Source organism: Oryctolagus cuniculus, chromosome 5, assembly GCF_051225735.1.
Source record: "Oryctolagus cuniculus isolate XC-2025 breed Fujian yellow rabbit chromosome 5, ASM5122573v1, whole genome shotgun sequence".
NCBI classification, from domain to species: Eukaryota; Metazoa; Chordata; class Mammalia; order Lagomorpha; family Leporidae; genus Oryctolagus; species Oryctolagus cuniculus.
In genome coordinates this window covers 84,792,255-84,819,443 of record NC_142871.1, presented here as the reverse complement: position 1 = coordinate 84,819,443, position 27,189 = coordinate 84,792,255, and the positions used below count along the sequence as shown (strand labels likewise).

General features: G+C 40.9%; 2 protein-coding genes across 29 annotated transcripts in view; one reads left to right on the top strand and one right to left on the bottom strand.

The window, feature by feature from the left end:
- Positions 1 to 7,881, bottom strand: part of RARS2 (arginyl-tRNA synthetase 2, mitochondrial) — a 64,246-nt gene extending 56,365 nt beyond the window's left edge. For 8 of the 14 annotated variants that reach the window (XR_016233862.1, XR_016233863.1, XR_016233861.1 and 5 more), the window contains exon 1: positions 7,742 to 7,881. Coding sequence is in view for 1 of the 14 variants with exons in the window: in XM_070073799.2 (XP_069929900.2) it covers positions 7,742 to 7,777 (36 nt within the window). In the remaining 13 variants the exon portion in view is untranslated. The remainder of the gene's footprint in view (positions 1 to 7,741) is intronic. The other 6 variants (XR_016233868.1, XR_016233869.1, XR_016233870.1 and 3 more) reach the window with 1 other exon arrangement.
- Positions 7,224 to 27,189, top strand: part of ORC3 (origin recognition complex subunit 3) — a 95,249-nt gene continuing 75,283 nt past the window's right edge. For 11 of the 15 annotated variants that reach the window (XM_089332920.1, XM_089332918.1, XM_051854484.3 and 8 more), the window contains exons 1-6: positions 7,224 to 8,014; positions 10,484 to 10,538; positions 17,055 to 17,152; positions 20,735 to 20,879; positions 25,337 to 25,441; positions 26,724 to 26,875. In XM_089332920.1, the coding sequence (XP_089189046.1) occupies positions 7,688 to 8,014; positions 10,484 to 10,538; positions 17,055 to 17,152; positions 20,735 to 20,879; positions 25,337 to 25,441; positions 26,724 to 26,875 (882 nt within the window). In that variant the 5' untranslated portion in view covers positions 7,224 to 7,687. Of the gene's footprint in view, positions 8,015 to 10,483; positions 10,539 to 10,705; positions 10,833 to 17,054; positions 17,153 to 20,734; positions 20,880 to 25,336; positions 25,442 to 26,723; positions 26,876 to 27,189 lie in introns of all 15 variants that reach the window. The other 4 variants (XM_070073795.2, XM_070073797.2, XM_089332921.1 and 1 more) reach the window with 2 other exon arrangements.

Sequence of the window (27,189 nt, the reverse complement as noted above, 5' to 3'; positions counted from 1 at the left end):
GTTAAGATACCTCATATCGGAGTACCTCAATTTGTGGCCTAGCTCCACACATCCAGCACAGGGGTTAAGCTCTGAGGGGTTTAAGCACATAAAAATAAACTGGAAATACAAAACATACCAGATAATCTAAGATCAAAATTGTTACTGTTTGGAGAGTATTCATTGCAAGGATTAGTATGCTTCCTGGAACACTTGTATCTCCCATAGGAGTGCCTGGGTTTAAGTCCCTGCTCCACTTTTGACCCATCTTCCTGCTAATGTGCCCTCTGGGAAGCAGCAGGTAATGGCTCAAGTGTTTGGATCCTTGCCACCCTTATGGGAGACCTATATGGAGTTATGACTCTTGGCTGTTATAGGCATCTGGGGGAGTGAACCAGTGGCTAGATCTCTGTCTCTGCTGCTGTTAAATTTTTTTTTAAGATTTATTTCATTTATTTGGAAGAGGTACAGAGAGAGGTAGAGACAGAGAGAGGTCTTCCATCCACTGGTTCATTCCCCAAATGGCCACAACAGCCAGAGCTGAGCCAATCCAAATCCAGGAGCCAGGAGCTTCTCCCAGACTCCCACAGGGTTACAGGGGCCCAAGGGCTTGGGCCATCCTCTGCTGCATTCCGAGGTGCATTAGCAAGGAGCTGGATCGGAAGTGGAGCAGCTAGGACTTGAACTGGCGCCCCCATGGAATGCTGGCACTGTAGGCCAGGGTTTTAACCTGCTGAATTTTTAGAAAAAGATAGTTACTGTGCTTCTGGCAAACATATAGTACAAAGGGAATCTATACAGCACGTTGTACCCAGTAACAGGTCCAGCAAGTCAACAGGACCAAACTTTTCCTAAATCGACTCTAAGACTAAAGTTTCTTATTCACAAGAAAATAAATACCAAAAGAACAGTTTCAATAGTTTTACAAAAGGCACTAGGGTTGGTGTGGAAGGGGAGTTACAGTTTTAGGGATAGAGTTCAATTCTGCAACATGACAAGAATTCTGCAGACAGATGGTGGTGATGGTTGCACAACAATATAATGTACTTAGTGTCACTGAATTGCACAAATGGTTATGATGGTAAATTTTATGCATATCTACCCACAATTTAAAAACAAACAAAAACCTAAAGAGAAAGACTTAGAGAAAGATGTCTGTGATAAAGAGATGGAATGACTTCTTCAAATAATCTTCCTTTTGGTTTTCACTCAATATCAAGAAAAAAGGCAGGAAGCAAAGTAAATAGGAAAGTGGGTTGTTTTTCCAGCAGCAGATAACATAAGGTAGGCACAGCCCAAAATCATGAACTTTGAAAGCTGATAGTCAAGGAAAGACACAGAAGATTCTAAGGCAGAACAGAAAAGCCCTGTTTGTCAAGGCTCCCAGCTCAATCCTCACAATCCTCATAGAAATGAGTTGATTTTCATTAATTCCCAAATCTTAACAGAAATGAATTAAGAGAATTTGCTTTTCCTCTGTGACTGGGAGGTGGTACAGAACTGTGGGAGAGAATGAGTCAAACAGAGAAGTAAATTCCAGTACTTTTGAAAGATTGGAGGGTGGCATGCTGAGCACTTTCCCAATGGAAATGCAATGCATTCCTCAATCACAGGGAGCAAACCATGATTGGTGTTCTGTAAGCAGTGAGAATTTTATAGCAAAATGGAAAAATTCCATGGTTAAACAAAATCTCAGTATGTTACATTAGAGTTCAGGAATAAGGTATACATGTCACAACCACCAAATGGACAGAGATAAAAGAGGAGTGGAAAGCTGCAGTTATCCTTGCAACCACAAAAGTGAGGTGAACCGAGAACAAATGTGACAGGGAGTGAAGAAGTAAAATCTACACAACAACACACAGAAAGCCTGGGCAGAGCTGCCAAGCATAAAAAAGAGGGAAAAGCAGCAGCATCACAAACCGGCAAAGAAAATAAGAGACAGAGAAGGGAGGGAAGCAACAGACTGAAAGAAGGGAAAGGATGTGGCATACAAGAGTTCAAAAGCAGTCATAACTGAAAACAAAAGTATGGGGGTGGCAGGCATCTCGCAGTCATTAAGATGCCCTAAGGATGCAAACATCCCATACTGGAATGCTTGGGTTCAAGTATGGACCCTGCTCTAGATTCCAGCTTCCCACTAACATGTACCCTGGGCAGCTACGATGGCTCAAGTAGTCGGGTACCTCCCACCCACAAGGGTGTCCTGGGTTGTTTCCAGCTCTTGACTTGGCCTGGCGCAGCCCACCCCCACTTGTGGAAGGCATTTGGGGAATGAACCAGGGAACAGGAGATAGGCACCCTCCTGCCAACACCGTCTGTGTATCTTTTAAATGAACAAAAATGGCCGCCATTGCAGCCATCTGGTAGAGTGAACCAGATGATGGAAACTCTTTCAAAATAAATAAATCTTCAAAGAAAAAAGATTTATTTATTTATTTGAAAGTTTAACAGAGAGAGAGGGAGATTGTCCATTCACTAGTTCACCACAAAGATGGCCACAATGGCCAGGGCTGGTTTGGGTTGAAGCCAGGAGCCTGGAATTCTCTCTGGGTCTCTCACATAGGTGGCGGGGTGGGCCATCTTCTGCTGCTTTCCCAGGCACATCAGCAGGGACTAGGATCAGAAGTGGAGCTGCCGGGGACTTGAATTGGTGCTCATGTCGGATGTAGGTGTCATAGGCAGTGGTTTAACTTTCTGTATCACAACTCTGGCTCCATGAACGATTTTTAAAATGATGACATAGATGGGCTAAAATCATCTCAGAACAAAGATATTAAAGGACAGAGATTAAAGCATCCAGAGAAAAACAACTAAAGCTGGGGACAAAAAATTGTGTTAGGAAAGTTGGTGTTCCCTAAAATACAAAAGAAGGAAAAATGGCAAATAAGCAAGCAGACAAAAAGATGGTAGGTGGATTGATTTTTCAGCAGCAAATACATAAGGATAGAGACACAAAGCCCAAAGCTACAAACTTTAAATTTGAAAGCCAAGAAAAGCAGCAAAAAAGATTCCAAAGCAGAATGGAATAGGCTGACTTGGCAGGGGCCTTAACTTGGTCTCACTTATCAGAAGCCCTAGAGATGAATCAATAGCACTCAAGAAAAAATAAAATGTATTCATAGACTTATTTTGGCTTCCCCAAAAGCAGGGTCTAAGAAAAGGACTGGCATGGAGGTGGTTTATTTGGGAAATGATTCCCCAAGGTAGAAGTGACAGAAAGCTCAAAAAATGGGAAAACATCACAGAAATAAAAAACCAAATCTAAATTGCGGTACTTTTTAGTGCAATATCACACCGCTCAGAGGTAAAAATCAGACCTCCATGCATCATTATGGAGTTTTTTTTTTTTTTAAACTGTGTAAAACAAGGCAAAAAGCCTAAGTTGCAGAAAGATATAGTTTGATACCACTGAGATAAAAAATTTAACAATTTGGAAAGTAATACTAATTAGGGATCTATTTATAGGTAATGAATGACACGCACAGATATAATGAACCCAGATTTTAGATACATTACCTGTTATGTGAGGAAACAGTTTGCAACTAGGGATGAGAACTCAGGGGAATGTAACAGTGTTTGTAATATGTTATATTTCAATCTGGGTAACAGGTATGTAGCTACTAACTACATTCTTCTCTATGATTATTTCATTAAAAACAAATGCAATGTATCAATCAAAATAAATTGTCAAGTCAGGAAAATATATAACACAAAAAATTCAACACTGAAATACATCCTGGTTAAGTTACATTTCAAAAAATAAAGCACCAATCAAGAAAACTCCATGGGAAACAAAACAATTGTACTTTGCTTTGTAATCAGCCATGTTACATAATCAAAATAACATGATCTGAGTACAGCAAATAATTTAGTAATGGTATTATATAGAACTAGATTTATGCAATGGAGAAGTTGCAAACTGGTATGCATGTTTCTCCAGCTCAGCTTTGTTTTATTTGAATTATGTGCCAACATACGAAAATGGAAAACTTTCACAACAAATTGGGATCATTGTGTGCCTTTGCATCAATGACATAGAGAGAGAACATTCCAATTCAAAACCAAACAATCTGGGGCCAGCGTTGTGGTGTAGCAGGTAAAGCCACTGCTCTAACACCAGCATCCCTTATGGGCACTGGTTCGTGTCCTGACTGCTCCACTTCCAATCCAGCTCCCAGCGAATGGCCTGGGATAAGCGGCAAAAGATGGTCCCAGTGTTTGGGCCTCTGCCACCCATGTAGGAGACCTGGATGAAGCTCCTGGTTTCTGGTCTCCAGCCTGACCTAGCGCTGGCCATTGTGGTCATCTGAAGAGTGAACGAGCAAATCTCTTTTGATCTTTCCCTTTCTCCTTCTCTCTGTAACTCTGGCCTTCAAAATAAATAAATTAATTAAAAAAAAAAGCTGTTGTTATTTCTTTATTTCTAAAGGAAGATTTTTACACTATTTCTTAGTCTATTTTTACATTATTTCTAAGCATGCTAATTTTCCAATGATTAAGCCTCCTTTTCACACTTTTTAGGATTTGTGTATTTGAGATGCAACAATTTTATGAAAAAAAAAAAAAGGTTAAAAGAAAAAAAAAAGCACTAAAAACCCTTCTTGAAAAGCTTACTTATAAAAAAAGCCAGCCAAGTAAGCCATGTATCAGGAAAAAATTCAACATAAAATGAACAGGAGACAAGTTGTGTAGGTATGGTTAATAAACACATACATTTCATAAACTTTAGTTGACCAACCCAAATTAGTAAAGGTAGAGAAAAGAGAGAATGTCTTCATCTCTCATGAGGGGTTGATACTATCTAAACTTAAAATATCAAGATGTTTTTAAAAACACCCTAAATTTTAATTTTTTCTTTTTACAATCCTTTTCTTATTTGTAGAACTCTCACTCAGGAAATATATCAATAATTCTTTGAATAGCACCTTTGGGATTTTTTTGTTGAATTCAAACAAAACTATATGTAATACTTTACTTAAAGCAGTAATTTTGGTACATGAGGAATCATACTACCAGTTAGGTTTAGTATGCTGGACATTATGAACTGTAAAACTTTAAAAATATGCAACACAATTCAGTTTTTATAAAAAAGTATATCTATCCAGTCTTTATTCTCATTTTCTTTCATTTTGCCTGCATCTCTCACAGAAATATATAAAATCAACATTACTGATGATTATTTACAGAGGAGTTTATTAAAATTCTTTGCATCTATTGGTGTTGTTTGATTTTTACAATGAGTAGGACTTATTTTAAAAAAAAAAAAGTGGAGAGAGTGGGCGGTTTCTTTATCAAACCACAACTTTTAAGAAATTCCTGTTGGAAATTAAACAGTATGCCTCAGATATGTAGCTCTCTGTTTATCAACTCCGTGTAGGACTAAACATTCACCAAAGGTAATGGATGACAGGTAAGTCCTCCACACCATAAAGTGGAGGTGGTAGGGAAGGGAGATTACAAATATCCCACCCTCAGATATTCTAATATCGGCTTTTATGGAATGCACACAACATACCAAACATAATTCTAAGCACACTATATATATATATCAATTCACTGCATCCTGATAATAACCTCATAAGGTACCTAATTTTCTAGGTGAGGTACAGAGAACTTAGAAATTTATCAGAGGGGAAGCTGGTTTTAAACTCAAGTCTTCCATGATCAATATTCTTAATTACTGCATCAGCAGTTCTCTCTCTCTGCTGCATTTTGGAATGACTTGGGTATCTTTAGAAAACACTGATGCTTTGCTTTGGTGTTTAATTAGTGTGCCCTGGGTAGCAGGCCATTAAAAGCTTTCCTAGATGATTCTAATGTGAAGTGAAGTGTGGAGACCACTGCACCACACTCTTCTATCTCTGGGTCTTCAGAGGCAGGGGTTATCAAGCCTGGATGAACATCAGAATCATCTGATGATTTTTTTTCTTCAAAGCTCTCACCTGACCCCAGGCCAATGGACCCGGGTTTAGGTACTTTCAAATGATGTTCAAGTGATTCTACTCTGCAGGACAAGGCTCCAGAAGCAATGCTTTAGGAAGATACCAATTGCTTCTCACTTCAACAACTGTGCCCAGACTAGTGAATGCTTTTAATTAGACATTTTTCCTTCAAATGGTGGAACAATAAATAAAGAAAAAGAACCATGGATCAGTTGCCAAATGCTAGATAGCATAGTTTTTAATTCACTTACATTCAGATCAGTAAAGAACTATTCTGAAACAGTAAAATTGTCTTCACCAGTCTCCATGATTGGATTTAGGGCTTTCTCCGATCTGACTGTGCCTATGGGTTTCCTGAACTACAGGTTTCTTTTTCCCCTTCATGTAATGCTGTTTCCCCTGGCATTGGGCTAGGACCAGTACTGGTAAAAGGGTCTACTGGTAACTATTTACTTGAGGCACTGATGTACAGTAATCTACAGTCCATATCCCAGTTTTGAGTTTTTTTTAGAGTTATTTTTTATTTGATAGGCAGAGTTACACAAACATATACTCAATATTAGTTTCTAGTTATTCAACTCACCTTTTCTTTACAAGGAAGAATATATAGCTTTTGCAAAACTATACACAGTAAATTTCCAGTCACAGCATTATCTTCTTATTAAGAGTTGAGAATAGAAACCATCTATTCCCACATGGTTTGGACTCTAAGATCTGTATTAACATTTCTTTATCGTCATTAGCATACCTTCACTATTCTAGAAGAGTCTTCCCCAGGCAAATAAGGATTAAAATCTATCAATTCTTCAACAGAAAGCATCAACAGTTTATGCCTCAAGTCTCTTTGCCTTGCCCTTTCCTCCAATCTTAAACTGTTTTATCAAGATTGATATCCAGTCCTACTCAAGCCAAATCCTACTAACCCCTTCAAACTCTGCCACCTGAAAGACCAGCTTTCAACCTTACTTCAATTTTTCAATAAAATCTGACTCTGCCTTTTAAGAGACTACCAAAGCTCTGAGGTGTTGTTCTCCCTTACACCAATAAGCAATAAACTGAGCTTTGTTTTATTCACATATTGGAGGAGTTCATATTGGACAGGGTAGTACCTCTGTGGGCATAATGAAAGGCAGATGGTTGTCCTCAAAAATGTCTAGAAACACTGTAAAAATGAGCTCAGGTAAACTATACACCAGGCAAAAAATGTCTATTAATAAAAAGGAAATGGGCTTGTCATGAGCACAACAAGCAGTTTCCCTGCAAAATTCTACAGGGGGGCCTGTGAGTTTTAAATTTTTTTGGTGAATTCCAGTTTTTGTATTCCATTATTACAGCTTTGTTCAAATATGATTCTGAGTCAAGAAAAACAGTATCTCAAATATCATTCTGGAACAGGCTGCCAACGTGACTGCAAAAGAAACAACCAGCCTTTTGATGGCTCTAATTTGATCCAGATCCATCACCAACTTCACTCGGTTTGAGGAACCCTTATTTCTACAGGGTCTAATCACGGTCTAAGGATTTTCCACCCAAATAAAGCAGACAAAGTTGTGGGGTGGGAAGGAGTGAGGGAAGCAACAAGTGCTTTTCAAGGTTCACTCTTCACTCAGAGAAATTGATCTCGGCCGTATCCCGACCCTCCACACTCGCTATCTGCCTCTGTATGTAGCTTCAAAGAGGGAGGAGCTAGCAGAAATAAACAGGATTCCTCGGAACCCGCCCTCCCTGCCGACTGAGTACTGGCTCGCAGAGATGGACGTGTTATGGGGCCCATGGCTCCGCGGTGGCTCTGCTTCTGCCGGCTCCGGGATCCGTACCTGACCTGCGATGGACCTACGGAAGCCACACGCCATGTCCGTCCTGGTAAGCGCCTCCACAACCTCAGCTCCCGGCCCTCTTCACGCCCTCCCGTACAGGCCCCTCCTCCGCGCGCCGGAAGCACGCCCCGGGGGGCGCTGCCGACCAATCAGGAAGGCTCGTGGCCAGCCACTGACCTCTGCCCTCGCTGCCGCGAGGGCGCGCGGGAAATCCCGAGTGCATCACGATTCCGCTGGGCCGTTGTGACTATGGCCACCTCCTCGGTGTCCAAGGTACGTGGCGGGCGGGAGCTCACTGGGGCTCCGCCGCCGCCTCATTTCTTCTTGAAGAAGGCAAGAAGTGGAGGTCACGTAGGGCCCGACCCCCTGGCCGGCTCAAGGGGTGGAAGTGGTGGAGTCGTCTTTGCAGCATATTAAATTGAGGCCAGCTTTGGTTGTGGGGCGAGGAGCAGGATCTGCCTTGTGGTGCGGCTTAGGAGGATTTTTAAGTTCTTTGTGCAGGTCACATGCTGTGAGCATTGGCCTAGTGTCGCTTACTTTTGTTCTTTTTATATTCACTGTGCATCAGGCACTCCGTTAGATGCTGAGCTAAGGTGGTAAGCAAAATACACAACGTTTCTGCACTCAAAGATATTAAGCATAGATAAACTGAAGGTCACAATTGAGTTGTGTTAGCAAGGTAAACAGTTCTGAATGAGAGAAGAGCTGAAAGAACTTAATAATATAGATTGCTAGGTCATTGATGACTTTTGGGAGAAAGTGACATTTTGAGACCTGAAAAATGATTAGAAGTTAGGCAAAGGATAGGAAGCAAGGCTAAAGAAAAAGAGAATAGCATATTTTGGGGCCCAGAGGACAAAAGGAATATACCTTGTAAGTGTGATAGATCCTTTGTTACAGAAAGCCCTATTGGACAGTGCCAAAAGGACGGTCTTCAGTTCTATTGTAAGTGCAACAGGAAGCCCCTAAAGCTGAAAATACAAGTGAAGAACCTGGAAGACATTTCTTTCAAAATGATAATGTGGAAAGTAGTGCTTTCCAAGACTACATCTTATGGAGGAAGTGTAGGCCGTAGGATTTAAGGTTTTAGAGGATTGAGTATTTAGGCTAGGTGCAAATGCTAGAATAGATTTAACTATACTGGTGTTTTTATTAGGAGTGGTACTGTTTCTGTTCTATCTTTGGTCATCTTGGTTTTGAGTGGTCTGTCACCTAATCCTGTTTGTTGCATAGCAACCGTATTTTTTAATATCTTGCAGAATGTGAAGTGTCTTTTTTTTTTTTTCCTGGAAAGCATGGTTGGATAATTATGAAGGAAACCTTATATAATGCAGCAATTCAAGACTATTTCAGGAATTTAGGGAACTTTTCACTTCTTGTTCTTGCCCTAGCCAAACATTTTTACCTCTCTTTTCTTATGATATTCACTATCCTAAAAATTAGAGAAAAAAATTTAAATAAAATCTTGTCTTTACTTTGAAGGTACTCACAGTCTACTTGGAGAGGCAGACCCATAAATAACTATGATACACAATAAAAGTAATTTAAAACAAAGCAAAATAAATATGTTCAGGTACTCTGAGATCCCAGGGGAGGAGCATTTCTGACTAGAGAATTAGTAAAAGTTTATGAGAGGAGTTAAGTTTTGAGCCAAACTCTTGGATAAAGGAATGAGAGTTTATCTGATAAAGAAAGATATGTAGGGAGAAACAGCCAAACTTACGTATTTCCTGTCAAGGTCCCAAATATGTAGAGTTCAGTTAAATATTTGAAAGACAGAGAAATAGAAATCTCCCATCCCCTGGTTCATTCCCCAGGTGACCACAACAGGTGGGGCTGGGCCAAGCAGAAGCACTGACCTGGGAACTCAGTGCAGATCTCCCATATGGGTGGCCAGAACCCAACTACTTAAACCTTCATCTTCTGTCTCTCAGGATGTGCATTATCAGAAAACTAGAACCAGAAGCAAAGCCAGAACTCAAATTCAGGCACTCTGATATGGACTGTGGGTGTCCCAAGTAGCGTCTTAAGTGCTCTGCCAAACACCTGTCCTTTTCATTTTGTGTGTAGTGTTAGTTTCTTTCTCTTCTAAGTTAATAAAATTGGGGCCTTTCTGGGTTTAAATTTCATTTGTTTTTCTCTATCTACTCTTAGTTCTCAAAGAGCAAATCATTGAAAATGAATCTTGATGTGAATGGAAGGGGAGAGGGAGCGGGAAAGGGGAGGGTTGCAGGTGGGAGGGAAGTTATGGGCAGGGGGAAGCCACTGTAATCCATAAGCTGTACTTTGGAAATTTATATTCATTAAATAAAAGTTAAAAAAAAAAAGAGCAAATCAAAGATGGGCCTTCCATGGGAGAGAAAGGAAAGAAATGGATTGTCCCCTTGTTTAAGAATTTTCTTTCTGAGTTGGGCATTTGGTACAGTGGTAAAGACACCACTTGAGCTTGAGTTTTGGGCTCCTGGCTTCAGTCTTAGTTGTTGCAGGTGTTTGGAGAGTGAACCAGCAGATGGGAGATCTCTCTTTGTTTGTCTCTGTCTTTCAAATAAATAAAATTTATTTATATAAAAGAGATTTCTTTCTAGAATTCAGAGAAAAGTGATAGGATTACTTATGACATGAAAGAAATATTTCCTTCATCCCCTTTAAAAAGTCATGTATACATAAAGTACTTGGTTAATCAGATTTCTCTGCTTTTCAGCTACTTTGACCTTATGCTTTTTTTTCTTTCTTTTTTTATAGGGTTGCTTTGTGTTTAAGCCAAACTTAAAGAAGAGAAAGATTTCTGTGCCAATAGGTAAGTGTTTTAATAACAGATTTGTTGGGTTTTTATCTCCCATGTCTCCTTCAAAAGCTGGAAAGTTCATATCCTAAATATATGTCACTATTTAGAGATTGCCTTTTTGCCTATTTAAGTCATTTGCCCCCCCCCCCCTTTTTAAGATTTATTTATTTATTTGGAAGGCAGAGTTACAGAGAGGCAAAGAGAGAGAAAGAGGTCTTCCATCTACTGGTTCACTTCCCAGAAGGTCACAACAGCCGGAGTTGCACCAATCCGAAGCCAGGAGCTTCTTCCAGGTCTCCCACGCAGGTACAGGGAGCAATCTTCTACTGCTTTCCCAGGCCATAGCAGAGAGCTGGATCAGAAGTAGAGTACCTGGAACATGAACTGGTTCCTATATAGGATGTGTCACTGCATTTGCCCATTTCTTAACTAGATTGTTTTGTTGTTGTAGAGTTTTCTGATGTCTTTATATATTCTGGTTATTAATCTTTTATCAGTTGTAAAGTTTGCAAATAATTTCTCCCATTCTGTCGGTTGCCTCTTCACTTCCCTGAGTGTTTCTTTCGCAGTACAGAAGCTTCTCAATTTGATGTAATCCAATTTGTGAGTTTTGGCTTTAATTGCTTGTGCCTCTAGGATCTTTTCCAAGAACTCTGTCTGTCAAGGTCTTGCAGGGTTTCTCCAATGTTCTCTAATAATTTGATGGTGTCAGTTCATAGATTTAGGTCTTTAATCCATTTTGAGTGGATTTTTGTGTAAGGGGTCCTGCTTCATACTTCTGCATGTGTAGATCCAGTTTTACCAGCACCATTTATTGAAGAGACTACCCTTTCTCCAGGGATTGATTTTAGCTACCTTGTCAAAGATAACTTGGTTGTAGATGCATGAATTGATTCCTGGCATTTCGATTCTGTTCCATTGGTGTATCCATCTGTTTTTGACCAATACCAGGCTGTTTTGATGATAATTGCCCTGCAGTATGTCTTGAAATCTGGTATTGTGATGCCTCTAGCTTTGTTTCTGTTGTATAAGATTGCTTTAGCTGTTCAGGGTCTCCTGTGTCTTCATATGAATTTCAGCATTATTTTTTCTGTATCTGAGAGGGATGTCCTTTGTATTTATGATTGGTATTGCATTGAATCTGTAAATTGCTTTTGGAAGTATGGACATTTTGATGATATTGATTCTTCCCATCCATGAACATGGCAGATTTTTTGCATTTTTTTGTATCTTCTTCTATTTCTTTCTTTAATGTTTTGTAATTCTCTTCATAGAGATCTTTGACATCTTGGTTCAATTGATTCCAAGGTATTTGGTTTTTTTTTTTTTGTAGCTATTGTGAATTGAATTGATCTTAGAAGTTCTTTCTCAGCTGTGGCATTGTCTGTGTATACAAAGGTTATTGATTTTTGTGTATTGATTGTATATCCTGCTACTTTACTTTAGTGGAGTCTGTTGGATCCCCTATATAAAGAATCATGTCATTTGCAAATATGGATAGTCATGACTTCCTCCTTCCCAATTTGTATCCCTTTGATTTATTTTTCTTGTCTAATGGCTCTGGCTAAAACTTTCAGGACTGTATTGAATAGCAGTAATGAGAGTGGGCATCCTATCTGGTTCTGGATCCCAGTGGGAATGCTTCCACTTTTCCCCATTCAATAGGACGCTGGCTGTGGGTTTGTCATAGATTGCCTTGATTGTGGTGAGGAATGTTCCTTCTATACCCAATTTGCTTAGAGTTTTCATCATGAAAGGGTGCTGTATTTTATCAAAAGCTTTTTTGCATCTATTGCGATAATCACATGATTTTTTTGTTCTTCAGTTTGTTAATGTGATGTATCACATTGATTGATTTCAAATGTTGGACCATCCCTACATACCAGGGATAAATCCCATCTGGTCCATGAGAATGACCTCTCTGATGTGTTGTTGGATTCAACTGGCTAGAATTGTTGAGGATTTTTGCATCTGTGTTCATCAGGAACTTAGATAGTGTCTTGGTTGTGATACTGCATATAGTTCTATCATTGATACAATTTACTAGTCTTACTCAGATTTCAACTTGGAGAACTTTTAAAAATACTGGGTCCCAGATCCCATCCCACTTAAATTATTTTTATGTGATTGATTTATGAACAACTTTCTTTAGCATTGAAGATTGCTAAAACTTATTGGGAAATACTTCAGAGAAAAATTAAGACTTGTTCCCCTATTATCCATGAGGAGACATAGCATGCAAGATATATCATTGGCAATGCAATTATAACTGTCGCTCCCCCTCTTCGCGGAGGAACGACACAGGACCCTGCGCTGTTCTTTTGTCTGCTCGGCCCTCCCCGGGTTTGCTGCTGGTTCTTCCCGGGTTGGCTACTGACCCTTCCACCTCCGTGGAAGGGCGGTTCCCCCTGCCACTTTCCCCACTTCCGCAGGGGGGGAGCGGCACACCGCCGGCCGGCTCTCTCGGGGGCTGCTCAGATGTTCCTCAGGTGTTCCCGGTGCATCTTGTCTCTCTCCTCCTTTATAGTCCTCTTCCACCAATCCCAACTCTGCTACCCACACGCCGAGTACGCTGCTCTCCTGCAATCAGGAGTAGGATCAGCTCCTGCAGGTCATCACTCAAGTTGGCGAGAGGCAGCTGCGTAGAAGTTGTTACTCCCTTCTCAGCGCCATATTGTGGGAAAGCAGATGCATAGAATAAGTCTTAATTCCAGTAACAGTCTAGTCCGAGTTGCTCCCCACAATAATTAATAAAAATACCAACTTTTTTTGCATATTTACTACCTGTAAGACTGTTGTAAGCATTAATTTGTTAATTTGTTTAATCCCTACAAACTATGAGGCATGGATTATTATCTCCATTTAAATGTATGGGAAAGAACAGAAAGCGCTTTCTCAGTGTTATAATGTTGATGAATTATAGAGCCAGGATTTGATTTGTCTGATTCCAGAGCCCATAGTCTAACCAACCTTTTGTTAATACTGCCTTTCTTAATAGGACGCAGATTTTTGCTGAGAACATTGTTTACAATTTATTTATTTGAAGGATAAAGTTGCAGAGAGAAAAGGAGAGACAGAGACATCTTCTATCTGCTGGTTCACTACCCAAGTGACCAGAATGGCTGGGTCAGGCCAAAACCAGGAGCCAGGAACTCCAGCCAGGTTTCCCACATGGATAACAGATAATTGGAAGTAGAGCAGCCAAGACTTGAGCTAGGGCTCATATGGGATGCCAGCACTGCAGGTGGTAGCTTAATCTGCTATGTCAGGTCACCAGCCCCACTGAGAACTTTTTGTATTGATTTTCAGCTATAATTTATTGATTTGTTTACACGTTTTAGTGTTAGTACACCTAATGTGTATAATTTGAATTTTAGAGGTTCATTAAATTTTGTTTTTCATTTTCTCATCTAAGCCCAGTAGATATTGTCCTAATTAATGAAAATATTAGCAGAATTGACCCTGATTACAACTCAGCTGGAATAGGAATGAATAAAACATACCCACATTTTAGCACTTATCTTCCTGGCATCAATTCTTCAAACAGATTGCCTGAAGAAGTAGGAAGATGCTCTGTATTTTGCCCACCATCTGTTTCATCACTTAAAGAGACTTAGGGCATATGACTAGGATAGGACTGGTAACTCTTCCTTTCCTTGGTGTTCTGTGATGACTGCTCATCCAAAAAAAAAAGTGAGCAGGAATTGGGGAGAGACTCCGCAGCACCAGCACTGTGCGGGCGACCACACTGATTAAAGCACTGTGATGGGAGACAAGGCAGGTGAAGCCTGACAGTGGTGAGGGCTCACATTGTGCAGCTCCTCTCAGTGCTGATGTAGTTTTACCAGCTTCATCTGTAAAGCAGAGAGGTCATGGGAAGGAGATTAAAGGATCCTGCTGCTGCTGTTTGCCAATTTCTATATGGATTTTGTGTGATGTATTTTGATGAAGCATTGCCCAAACATAACAAATTTATATCCTTTCCTGCCACTTCAGTATTTTACCGATTTTCAGTATAAAATGACTTTTTGTTTGCTTTTAAGCTAATTATTCTCTTTTGTCTCTTAGTCATACAATATTTCCTTGCTTTTTTGTGTCCATTATAACATTATAACTTGTTTTACCACGTGATGACTTCAGTATAATCTAAAAAAAAAATTTTTTTTTAAGATTTATTTTATTTTATTTGAAAAGCCAGGAGCCAGGAATTTTGTCCAGGTCTCCCACGTGGGTGCACAGGCCCAAAGACTTGGGCTATCTTCTGCTGCTTTTCCCAGGCTATAACAGAGCTGGATGGGAAGTGGAACAGCCAGGACACAAACCAGTACCCTTATGGGATGCCGACACTGCAGGTGGTGTCTTTATGCACTACACCACAGCGCTGGCCCCCTAAAAATTTTTCTAAAGTTAAAAATCAATGATTGTTAAACCCTTGTAGTCAACCATGATTAAAAGCAAAGTTCCTTAACATAAGAGAGAATTTCTGTTCCAAACCATCAGTTAATATTAAACCTTGGTGGTAGAATACTCGGAACTGAAATATAGTACTGTGAAAGCTCTAGCTGTTATAATAAAATATCTGGCACTTAAAAAAGACTATAGAAGCTGGCATTGTGATGCAGAAGGTTCAGCCACTGCTGCCTGTGATGCCAGCATTCCCTATCTGAGTGCCAGTTTGAGTCCTTGTTGCTCTGCTTGTGATCCAGCTCCTGACTAATGGGCCTGGGAAGAGACAGAAGACTGCCCAAGTGCTTGGGTCTTCTTCCACCCATGTGGGAGGCCCAGATGGACTTCCAGGCTCCTGGTTTCAGAGTGGTCCAGTCCTGGCTGTTGAGGCTAGTTGGGGAGAGTACCAGTGGATGGAAGTTCTCTCTCTGCCTCTCTTCTCTTAATCATTAAAAAATATTTTATCTCTTAACTCAATCTACAAATTTGATTTTACCTCATCAAAATATCAGTGTAATTATTTTTGAAAAAGTGACAGAATTGATATAAAATTAATTTGAAAAAATTAACTGAAAAAATTAATTTGAACGAGTGGCCTAAATTTTTTCACAAGAGTATCAAAGTTTGGTGACAGTAGGAAGAAGAGCTGGATATATTTGATATTAAAATGTACCATATACCAAGCTACAATAGTTAAAACAGTTCAGAAGTGATATGGGAATAGAGTTGGGTTCAGTACAAGAAAATAGGAAGTTCAAAAATAATTCAAAGTATATATAAATATTTAGATTAAAACACATCTCTAATCAATGGGAGAAAGGATAGTTATTCAATAAATAGGTGTTTTTCAAACTGAAAGTTAAGACTCATGTGTGAGTTCTGAAATCATGTTAGTGTACAATGATAAAAGTAAAAATAAAAACACTTGCAATTATATGATGAGGGTAAACATTTTGTGGGCATTTTGTTTTTGTTTGTTATGTGTATATATGGTAGATTATGATGTAGGATGTATTCCTTTATATAGATCATGGTTTAAAAAGCTTGAAAATCACTGTATTAGTGGAGGATGGCCCAAGTGCTTGGGCCCTGCACCCGCATGGGAGACCAGGAGGAAGCACCTGGCTCCTGGCTTCGGATCGGCGTGGTGCGCCCACTGTAGCAACCATCTGGGGGGTGAACCAACGGAAGGAAGACCTTTCTCTCTGTCTCTCTCACTGTCTAACTCTGCCTGTCAAAAAAAAAAAAAAAAAAAAGAAGAAGAAGAAAAAGAAAATCACTGCATTAATTGGTATTTTGATAAATGGCTAGCATTTAGAGAATACATTCAAATAGGATACAAACTTGGACTAAGCTATGTCACTGGAACAAAAAAATAAGAATATTAATAGTATGAATCATTAACACAGGAGAGGTCAGAAGATGTAGGAAGCAAAGTACACAAGGTTTTAGAATAGGAGCAAATAATGAAAACACATTAATATTAAATGTATAGATCTCAAACCAAAAACTATTAAACTGTTATAAAGTCAAAAGTAATTGACAGAAATGCAGTCTTAAAAATTAAAGGAATTTTGGGGGCTGGCGCCACCATCCCATATAGGCTCTGGTTCTAGTCCCAGCTCCCCCTCCTCCAATCCAGCTCTCTGCTGTGGCCTGGAAAAGCAGCAGAAGATGGCCCAAGTTCTTTGGCCCCTTCACCCTTGTGGGAGACCGGTAAGAAGCTCCTGACTCCTGGCTTCGGATCGGCACAGCTCTGGCCGTTGTGGCCATTGGCAGAGTGAACCAACGGACGAAGGACCTTTCTCTCTGTCTCTCCCTCTCACTGTCTGTAACTCTACCTCTCAAATAAATAAATAAAATCTTTAAATAAAGGCATTTTAATTGTAAAGATACAATTAATATGGTAAAATATATGATACTTAAAATTAAATGAAAAATATTGAATATTCTCAGATAAACAAATTATATATGTATGTTTGGTGCATATAAAAAATTCAACCCCTATCACTTACTTTGTGACTTTGCACATGGTTTCTAATTTTAACTATATGAAAAAACTAACTTCTTTCTGTGTTTTAGAGGACTATTTTAGTGCAAGGAACAATGAGTCTGAGGACAGTAAGCTTCGATTTGAAACTTACCAGCTGATGTGGCAACAGATGAAGTCTGAGACTGAGGTGAATATTTTTTTGTTAACATTTCTCTAATACTGTAAATCTCATATTTGTTGCTTCTCATCTTTTCACCAGTTTGTGAGAACATTGATGAAATATAGGAAATTTGACCAAGTATGGTCTGTCTATTCTAAAAATCCTTTTATTCTAAAGGTTAAGAATAGCATCAGATACTGGAACATATGTTTAAGATAGCTGCTGGGGTCAGTGCTGTGGTGCAGTGGGTTAAGGCCCCAGCCTGCAGTCCCGGCATTCCATAGGGGCGCTGGTTCATGTCCTGTCTGCACTTCTTCCGATCCATCTCTCTGTTATGGCCTGGGAAAGCAGTAGAAGATGGCTCAACTCCCTGGGCCCCTGTACCATGTGGGAGACCTGTACCATGTGGGAGACCCAGAAGAAGCCCCTGGCTGCTTTCTTTGGATCAGCTCAGCTCTGGTCATTGTGGTCATTTGGGGAGTGAACAAGCGGAATGAAAGACCTCTTTCTCTGGCTCTACCTCTCTCTCTAACTCTGTCTTTCAAATAAATAAGTCTTAAAAAAAAAAAAAAAAGATAGCTGCTAAGGCAAGGAGCTTCAAATACTGCATTCTTAAATTATCCATTCAGTTTATAAGTTTAAATCAAGCCCTTATGGCACCATTGACCCAAATCCTATACTCCTTCCTTATAACCAGATACCATGTTCTCTATATTCCAGCTCTGAACAGTTTCTCCAGTACAGCAAAATGGTTCCTCTGGTGCCAGCATCTTGAACATATGACTTGTTTTGTTGGACCAGTGCCGTGTTATAGATTTTGGTTTTGAAGTTTTAGGGAGACAAGGTGCTCTCCAGTATATTGCTGCTTCTTGCAATCTTTATCACTTTATACCTAGTGGCTTTGTTCTGTTGCCAGAAATAAATAGCTTCTATGAAAAGGATAAAAAAAGTTTATTCAGGGCAGAATATGAGTGACATAGGCCCCAGAAACACAAGTCCAGTGATTTCTAATGAGTTTTGGAAAGTGGTCAGATTCTAGTCAGAATTTATTTATTACATGACAGTAATTTTTCATTTATCATTACACAGTGAAAATACATTGGTCTGGCCTATAAAAATGTGAATTTCTGACAGGTTGGAGTTTACTGTCTTTAGGATAGGTTTGGTTAAAAACATTTTCAGAGGCAGAGTACGCTGAAAAGAAGACTACTGATTACTTTTAAGAAGGACATTCCTGGGAATAGATAAAGGAAAATATGGATAAAGAACAAAGGGTTGCACAAGGTTCCTCCAGATGGCTAAGGCAAAACTCATCCTATATGCACGTCACCTAAGTCAGATTGACCTGGTGGACAAGGTAAATAGCTTTATGCAAACACTTCTTAGACAGTTCTCAGTAGATCTTTCTCTTGGATGCTTTGCAGACTTGTTAAGGGCATTTTGTTCTCAGCTCAGTCATGTGTACCATGTGATGGTGGTTTCCAGTTTAAGCCCTCTTCGATTCCTAACCTGGGTTGTCATATATCCCACAGCTGGTGTTCCTGATGCCAAATCCTTCAGATCTGCCATTAGCCCTTAAGGTACCATTACCCAAATTAGAAAAGTCCTCCTTCGGGCAAATGCAGCCCTGTGCCAGGTTCCAGGGGTTTTCCATTCAGCTCCTCTGCCTGGACAGCCTCCCTTACTGTCTCTGATCTGGCTTTCTTTTCTTTTTTTTTTTTTTTTCTTCTTTTTTTAAGATTTATTTATTTATTTGAAAGGCACAGTTACAGTGAGAGGAATCTTCTGTCTGCTGGTTCAGTCCCCAAGTGGCCGCAACAGCCAGGGTTAGCTCAGGCTGAAGCAGGAGCCAAAGAGCTTCATCCAGGTCTCCCACATTGGTGACAGGGATCCAAGCTGGATTGGAAGTAGAGCATCCAGGATGTGAACTGGCACCCTTGTAGGATGCTGGCATTATAGACAGGTCTTTACCCATAACGTCAAAGCGCTGACCCCTCTGATCCTGTTTTCACAGAACTACCAGATTAACCCTTCTTAACCTTGATTTGACCATGTCTCACCTTCACATCCCTTCAGTAGCTCTCATTATAGCATAAAATCCAATCTCTTTAACTCTTAGTTTAGTCATTTGCTTATTTGTCCAGCCTTATTTCCTACCACTTCTCATGTTTTTTATGCTTAGCTGTATGTGTGGTTCACCAGATATTTGATGCTTTCTCCCTGTCTTGCCTTCCTTACTCATTCCTTCTAATTTCCCCTTACCTCATGTCACCTCCTCCATCACCTACAAGTTAGGTGGTCCTACTCTTGGCTTCTGTATTATCAGCTATTTTAATTATCCATTCGTACCTAATTTCTTCCCTTTGAGGAGTAGAAACTATCATTCATAAATGGCTAGTAAATTTTAAATGAATAAATGAGAGGGATTTTAAAATGGAGACTCCAAAGCACTAGTTACTGAGGTGTAAGGAAAAGTCTTTTATTTCATCTATTTTTTAATTATTTAATATGTAATCTTTGGAATTGGATCCATGACACTTATTTCCAAAACTAGGAGAGAAATCAAAATAGGCAGCCTGAAAATATAGTCCTTTAGCATATTTCCAGATGGCTCTTCAGAGGCACTGCAGACACAATAGTGGCTCTGAAAAGCTGTGCTCTTGTAAAAAGACATTTGCATATTTCCACATGATTTAACTGTGGATACCAGCAGAGACTTTTCTGTCTGATATCTCCCGGTGTCTATCACAAATCATTCACAGAAAGAAGGCACTGGGGGTCATACTCTGGTTGAGACAGAAATTATTATAGTTGGAAGCCTTCTGATAACCAGGACACTATCTGCATAATAAGACAACCTGTATGTTTGGTGATTTTTCTCCCCTTACCTTTCATAATTTGCCTGGCTACTCCCTCCCCTGCCCCTTAGCCTCAAGTCCCTATTTCTTTCTGTAGCTCAAAATGATCTTTAAAATTAGACTGTCTAGGCCGGCGCCGCAGCTCACTAGGCTAATCCTCCGCCTAGCGGCGCCGGCACACCGGGTTCTAGTCCTGGTCGGGGCGCCGGATTCTGTCCCGGTTGCCCCTCTTCCAGGCCAGCTCTCTGCTGTGGCCAGGGAGTGCAGTGGAGGATGGCCCAAGTGCTTGGGCCCTGCACCCCATGGGAGACCAGGAGAAGAACCTGGCTCCTGCCATCGGCAGTACGGTGCGCCGGCCGCAGCGTGCCGGCCGCGGCGGCCATTGGAGGGTGAACCAACGGCAAAAGGACGACTTTTCTCTCTGTCTCTCTCTTTCTCACTGTCCACTCTGCCTGTCAAAAAAAAAAAAAATTAAACTGTCTAGCTCTTTTTCATACTTTGTATATGGCTCACATGTTTCTGTATTTAAAAATATTACTAATGTTTTTTTCCACCTGTTCAGATGTATGTGTGTGTGTATATATATGTATAAGTATTTGTGTGTATATATGTTGCTAGTTTATTTCATAGAATAAAATTACTGAACAACAGAGAAAAAGAGAAGTTTTAAAATTTTTCTACTATAGGAAAGATATGTCAGCTTACTACTACTACTAATTTTAATTCATCAAGTTTTGTGTTTTCTTTATAGCGGCTACAAGAGGAATTAAATAAAAACCTGTTTGACAATCTAATTGAATTTCTGCAAAAATCTCATTCTGGATTCCAGAAGAATTCAAGGAACTGGGGCTTTCAGATAAAACTCAGAGAAATTCCAACTGCTGCTCTTGTGCTTGGTATGTGTGTAGATGTGTTTATTCACGGGTAAATATGTCTATATACTTTACTTTAAAAAAAAAAGATTTATTTATTGACTTTAAAGGCAGAGTTACAGAGAGGCAGAGAGAGAGAGAGAGACAGAGAGAGAGAGAGGTCTTCCATCTGCTGGTTCACTCCCTAGATTGCTGCAACGGCCAGAGCTGGGCCACTCCGAAGCCAGGAGCCAAGAGTTTCTTCCAGGTTTCCCATGTGAGTGCAGTGACCCAAGGACTTGGGCCATCTTCCACTGCTTTCCCAGGCCATCACAGAGAGTGGGATGGAAAGTGGAGCCGGTGGGACTTGAACCAGCGCCCGTATGAGATGCCGGCACTACAGGTGGTGGCTTTACTTGTACCACAACGCCGGCCCATGCTTTACTTTTTTTGATAATTGTATTGTTGAGAATAGTGGGAAATAATTTGTCTTGATTGACTTGCTTTGTCTCTTATTTCCAGAATTAAATGAACTATAATTTGCTTTGCATACATTCAAAACCAATAACATTCCTTATATTGATCATATCATATGTAAATTAAGAAAAATTGATCCAGCTAGTTCTTTATTCAGTTTTTGATCAGAAAGGAAACTCTTTACTCTTTCTATCTTAGATATAGTGTGAAAATATATGCATTTGGTAAAAAAGAAACCACTGGTATGTTGGTAGATTTGATTTTTATACTTTTTTTAAGATTTATTTTATTGAGGCTGGCATGGTGGCATAGCCGGTAAAGCCGCTGCCTGCAGTTTAGATGTTTGGAACTCAAATAAATTAAACTTTGTTTCTAAAAACCAATGACAGGGGTCAATGCTGTGGCATAGTGGGTAAAGCTGCTGCAGGCCTGCAGTGCTGGCATCCCATATGGGTGCTGGTTCAAGACCTGGCTGCTCCACTTCTGAACCAGCTCTCTGCTATGGCCTGGGAAAGCAGTGGAAGATGGCTCAATTCCTTGGGCCCCTGACCCCATGTGGGAGACCTGGAGGAAGCTCCTGGCTCCTGGCTTCAGATGGGCACAGCTCCGGCCATTGCGGCCAACTGGGGAGTAAACCAGCAAATGGAGGAACTCTCTCTCTCTTTCTCTGCCTCTCCTTTTCTCTGTGTGTAACTGACTTTCAAATAAATAAATCTTTAAAAAAGGCAGAATTAGAGAGAGAGGGAGAAATAGAGAAAGATCTTAGATCCAGTGGTTCACTCCCCACATGGCTACAGTGGCCATCCAGGAGCTTTATCCAGGTCTCCCACATGGGTGTAGGTCCCAAGGACTTTGAACCATCCTCTGCTACTTTCCCAGGCACCTTAGCAGGATTAGAAGTGGAGCAGCTGGGACTTGAACTGGCACCCATATGGGATGCTGGCATTGGAGGCAGTGTCTTAACCTGATAAGCTACAACACCATCCCCTGATTTTTATACTTCTTAAAAATAATATCTCCTGCCGGGGCCACAGCTCACTAGGCTAATCCTTTGCCTGCAGCGCCAGAGCTCCAGGTTCTAGTCCCGGTTGCTCCTCTTCCAGTCCAGCTCTCTGCTGTGGCCCGGGAAGGCAGTGGAGGATGGCCCAAGTGCTTGGGCCCTGCACCTGCATGGGAGACCAGGAGAAGCACCTGGCTCCTGGCTTTGGATTGGCATAGCGCGCCGGCCGCAGCAGCCATTTGGGGAGTGAACCAATGGAAGGAAGACCTTTCTCTCTCTCTCTCTCACTATCTAACTCTGCCTGTCAAAAAAATAAATAAATAAATAAAAATAATATCTCGTGGGTCCAGCTCTGTGGCATAGTGGGTAAAGCCACTGCATGCAGTGCCAGAATCCTATGGGGCATCGGTTCAAGTCCAGGCTGCTCTGCTTCCAATCCATCTCTCTGTTGTGGCCTGGAAAGCAGAAGATGGCCCAAGTCCTTGGGTCCCTGTACCTGTATGGGAGACCCACAGAAGCTCCTGTCTTCTGATCGGCACAGCTATCACCATTGCAGCCATTTGGGAAGTGATCCAGTGGATGGAGGACCTCTCTCTCTCTCTCTCTGCCTCTGCCTCTGCCTCTGCCTCTGCCTCTCTGTAACTCTGCCTTTCTTTTTATTTTTTTAAATCCTTTTTTTTAATTTTAATTTTTTGACAGGCAGAGTAGACAGTGAGAGAGAGAGAGACAGAGAGAAAAGTCTTCCTTTTGCTGTTGGTTCACCCTCCAATGGCCTCTGCAGCCGGCGCACCGCGCTGATCCAAAGGCAGGAGCCAGGTGCTTCCTCCAGGTCTCCCATGCGGGTGCAGGGCCCAAGGACTTGGGCCATCCTCCACTGCACTCCCGGGCCACAGCAGAGAGCTGGACAGGAAGACAAGCGACCGGGACAGAATCCGGAGCCCCGACTAGGACTAGAACCCGGTGTGCTGGCGCCGCAGGTGGAGGATTAGCCTGTTGAGCCGTGGCGCCGGCAACTCTCTGCCTTTATTAAATAAATCAATCTTTAAAAAAAAATAATATCTCCAATAGAATTACTCTATAGTATGAATTTTATTTTCCTGTGTTTTTAATTACAGATCATTTCATTAATACCAATTGCCTATAAGAGGGATTGGATGAATCGTACATAAGTTGCTTTTTGATTGCAGGTTATGAATTTCTTGGATACTAATATCCATCATTAATAGTCCATCTTGGCCGGTGCCGCGGCTCACTAGGCTAATCCTCTGCCTAGCGGCGCCGGCACACCGGGTTCTAGTCCCGGTCGAGGCGCCGGATTCTGTCCCGGTTGCCCCTCTTCCAGGCTAGCTCTCTGCTATGCCTGGGAGTGCAGTGGAGGATGGCCCAAGTGCTTGGGCCCTGCACCCCATGGGAGACCAGGAGAAGAACCTGGCTCCTACCTTCGGACCAGCGTGGTGCGCCGGCCGCAGTGCGCCAGCCACGGCGGCCATTGGAGGGTGAACCAATGGCAAAGGAAGACCTTTCTCTCTGTCTGTCTCTTTCACTATCCACTCTGCCTGTCAAAATAAAAAAGGTCTATCTTTAGCAAACATTTGGATTCTGGTATGATGTAAAAAATTATTGGAAATACTAGGAAAATTCCATGATTGTTGGGAGCAACTCGGACTAGACTAAGTTACTGGAATTAAGACTTATTCTATCCATCTGCTCTCCCACAATATGGCGCTGGGAGAGGAGTAAACAACTTTTACACAGCTGCCTCCAGTTCGACCAATAACCTGCAGGAGCTGATCCTGCTCCTGATTGGAGGAGAGCAGCGTACTCGGCGTGTGGGTAGCAGAGTTGGGATTGGTGGAAGAGGACTATAAAGGAGGAGAGAGACAACATGCACCAGGAACATCTAAGGGGAACATCTGGATAACATCTGAGCAACCCCCGAGAGAGCCGGCCAGCGGTGTGCCGCTCCCCCCCTGCGGAAGTGGGGAAAGTGGCAGAGGGGCCCGCCCCTCCACGGAGGTGGAGGGATGGCAGCCAACCCGGGAAGGACCAGCAGCAAACCCGGGAAGGGCCGAGCAGACAAAAGAACAGCGCAGGGTCTAGTGTCGTACCTCCACGAAGAGGGGGAGCGACACATGATTGTTTTTTTCTTATGATTTATTTATTTATTTGAAAGTCAGAGTTACACAGAGAGAGAAGGAGAGGCAGAGAAAGAGAGAGAGGCCTTCCATTCTCTGGTTCACTCCCCAGTTGGCTGCAATGGCCAGAGCTATGCCCATCTGAAGCCAGGAGCTTCTTCTAGGTCTCCATGTGGGGCCAGAGGCTCAAGAACTTAGGCCATCCTCTTCTGCTTTCCCAGGCCATAGCAGAGAGCTGGATTGGAAGTGGAGCAGCTGGGACTTGAACCAGCACCCATATGGGATGCCAGCACTGCAGGCCTGCAGCAGCTTTACCCACTATGCCACAGCGTTTCCTTTGTCATTAGTTTTTAGAAACAAAGTTTAATTTACTTGAGTTTCAAACATGCTTTTTTTTTTTTTTTTAAGATTTATTTATTTATACGAGAGGTAGAGTTACAGATAGAGAAAGGGAAAGACAGAAAGGTCTTCCATCCTCTGGTTCACTCCCCGAATGGCCTAGTGTCCAGGGTTGGGCCAAGCCAAGGACAGGAGCCAGGAGCTTCATCTGGGTCTCATGTTGGTGCAGGGGCCAAAATACTTGGCCCATTCTCCACTGCTTTCCAAGGCTTGTTAGCAAGGAACTGGATTGGAAATGGAGCAGACGCTACTTGAACCGGTGCCCATATGGGATGCTGGCACTGCAGACAGTGGCTTAACCCACTGTGGCACAGCACTGGCCCCCAATAGATATCTCTTTATGCAGTGTTATTTTCTTGATTTCTGTTACTCATCATATTTTCAAGTATTTTTACTTGGTAGTTTTTTTTATTAAGTATCTTTTGTTGTTAAATTATTACTAAAATTATGATGATTAATAAAATGTTGCTAATTAATTTTTTGTCCCATAGGTGTGAATGTCACAGATCATGAATTAATATTCAGAAGTCTAACAGAAGCCCTTCAGAATAATGTCACACCACATGTAGTCTCATTGCAAGCTAAAGATTGTCCAGGTAAAATATGAATGCCACAGTTACCTCAAAGAGAGTTAACAAACTTCCATTTCTTTCTCCCTTCTTTTTTCATCCCTTATGTGGAGGAAGAGCAGCCTACATTTTTGGCAGGGTGAGCTCTACTGGCTCCCAAAGTAATCTCTACTGTAACTGTACTCTACCACCTTTTACATCCTTTTTGTGGCCTTGTTCCTGCCATATCATAGCCATAGTTGTCCAATCATTTTTCAAGATTTTTTCTTAACCCACTGAATAAGTAGAAAGGTTTAGAACAGAAAGCTGAGAATAGGGGAAATTGGAACTCTTTTTTTTTTTTTTTTAGCCCAACGGAGAGTAGACTATATAGATTCATATTTATAGTCATAAATCATTATATTGTCTCAGTATGAAAGGCCCCCATGGTAAAAATAATCCAGTGGCAAACTAATCTTGGATATCTGAAACCATCATTTCATAAAGGGTATGTAATACACTAAAATTTATTTGAATTTGCATTGATAAGATGAATTTTATATACTTATATTTCATATTCATACTATTTGTAATTAAGTAAAAGTCCTAAAGACATCTTTAAAAATTACTATAAAGGATGATTTATAAGTAGTAAATTAACTCATGTAAATAGTACTTTTGTTCTTTTAGGGATCTTGAAAACCTTTGTTGTCTAGTGTAATTTGAATACTTACTAGTCCTAATATAATTCATAGTTTTCCTGTTTATACATTTGCTCCACTTTTGTTATAGATATACATGAAAACTTTAGTTTTTGTCTTAATTATGAAATTTAGGATTCTAATGAGCATTAATAGTTAATATATTAAGTGTTACATTAGTTACATTGATGGTAAATATAGGAAAACACATTCTACTCAATTAGTTTCATTTGCCAAAGTTTCATGGGCTTCCATTTTTTTGTTTCAAAGATTTTTATTTATTTATTTGAGAGGTAGAGTTACAGGCAGTGAGAGGGAGAGACAAAGAGAAAGGTCTTCCTTCTATTGGTTCACCCCTCAGATGGCTGCAATGGCTCGAGCTGTGCCAGGAACCAGGTGCTTCTTCCCGGTCTCCCATGCTTCTTTCCGTGTCTCCCATGGGCCATCCTCTACTGCTTTCCCAGGCCATAGCAGAGAGCTAGATTGGAAGAGGGGCAACTGGGACTAGAACAGGCGCCCATATGGGATACTGGCACCGCAGGCGGAGGATTAACCTGTGCCATGACGCCAGCCCCAATGGGCTTCAATTTTAAGAGGAAATAAGCTTTCTTACTTTTTATATTCTGCAGATATAAAACATTTTTTGCAAAAGTTGGTCTCACAACTGATGAATTGCTGTGTGGATGTAAAATCCAAAGAGGAAGAAAGTGTTCAGGTCACCCAGAAAAAGACACATTGTTCAATGGATTTGCTTTCAAACTGGTATAAGACTGTTACACAGGTAAATATAAACTGATGATTTTCTCCCAGATAGATATTGGATGTGACTGGGATATAGAATTATATTAGATACAGTACTGTATTTTTTTAAAGAATATATTTACATAGCATTAAGTGTTAATTTAATAGTGGTTGTTTTCTTTAAGTGACAAGAATTTCAGATTGTTCTTTTTATTACTGTGTAGCCTAATTTTCAATAAGTGCTTAGGTTCTTTTTTTTATATATATATATATATTTTTTTTTTTTGGACAGGCAGAATGGACAGTGAGAGAGAGAGAGAGAGAAAGGTCTTCCTTGTCCATTATTTCACCCCT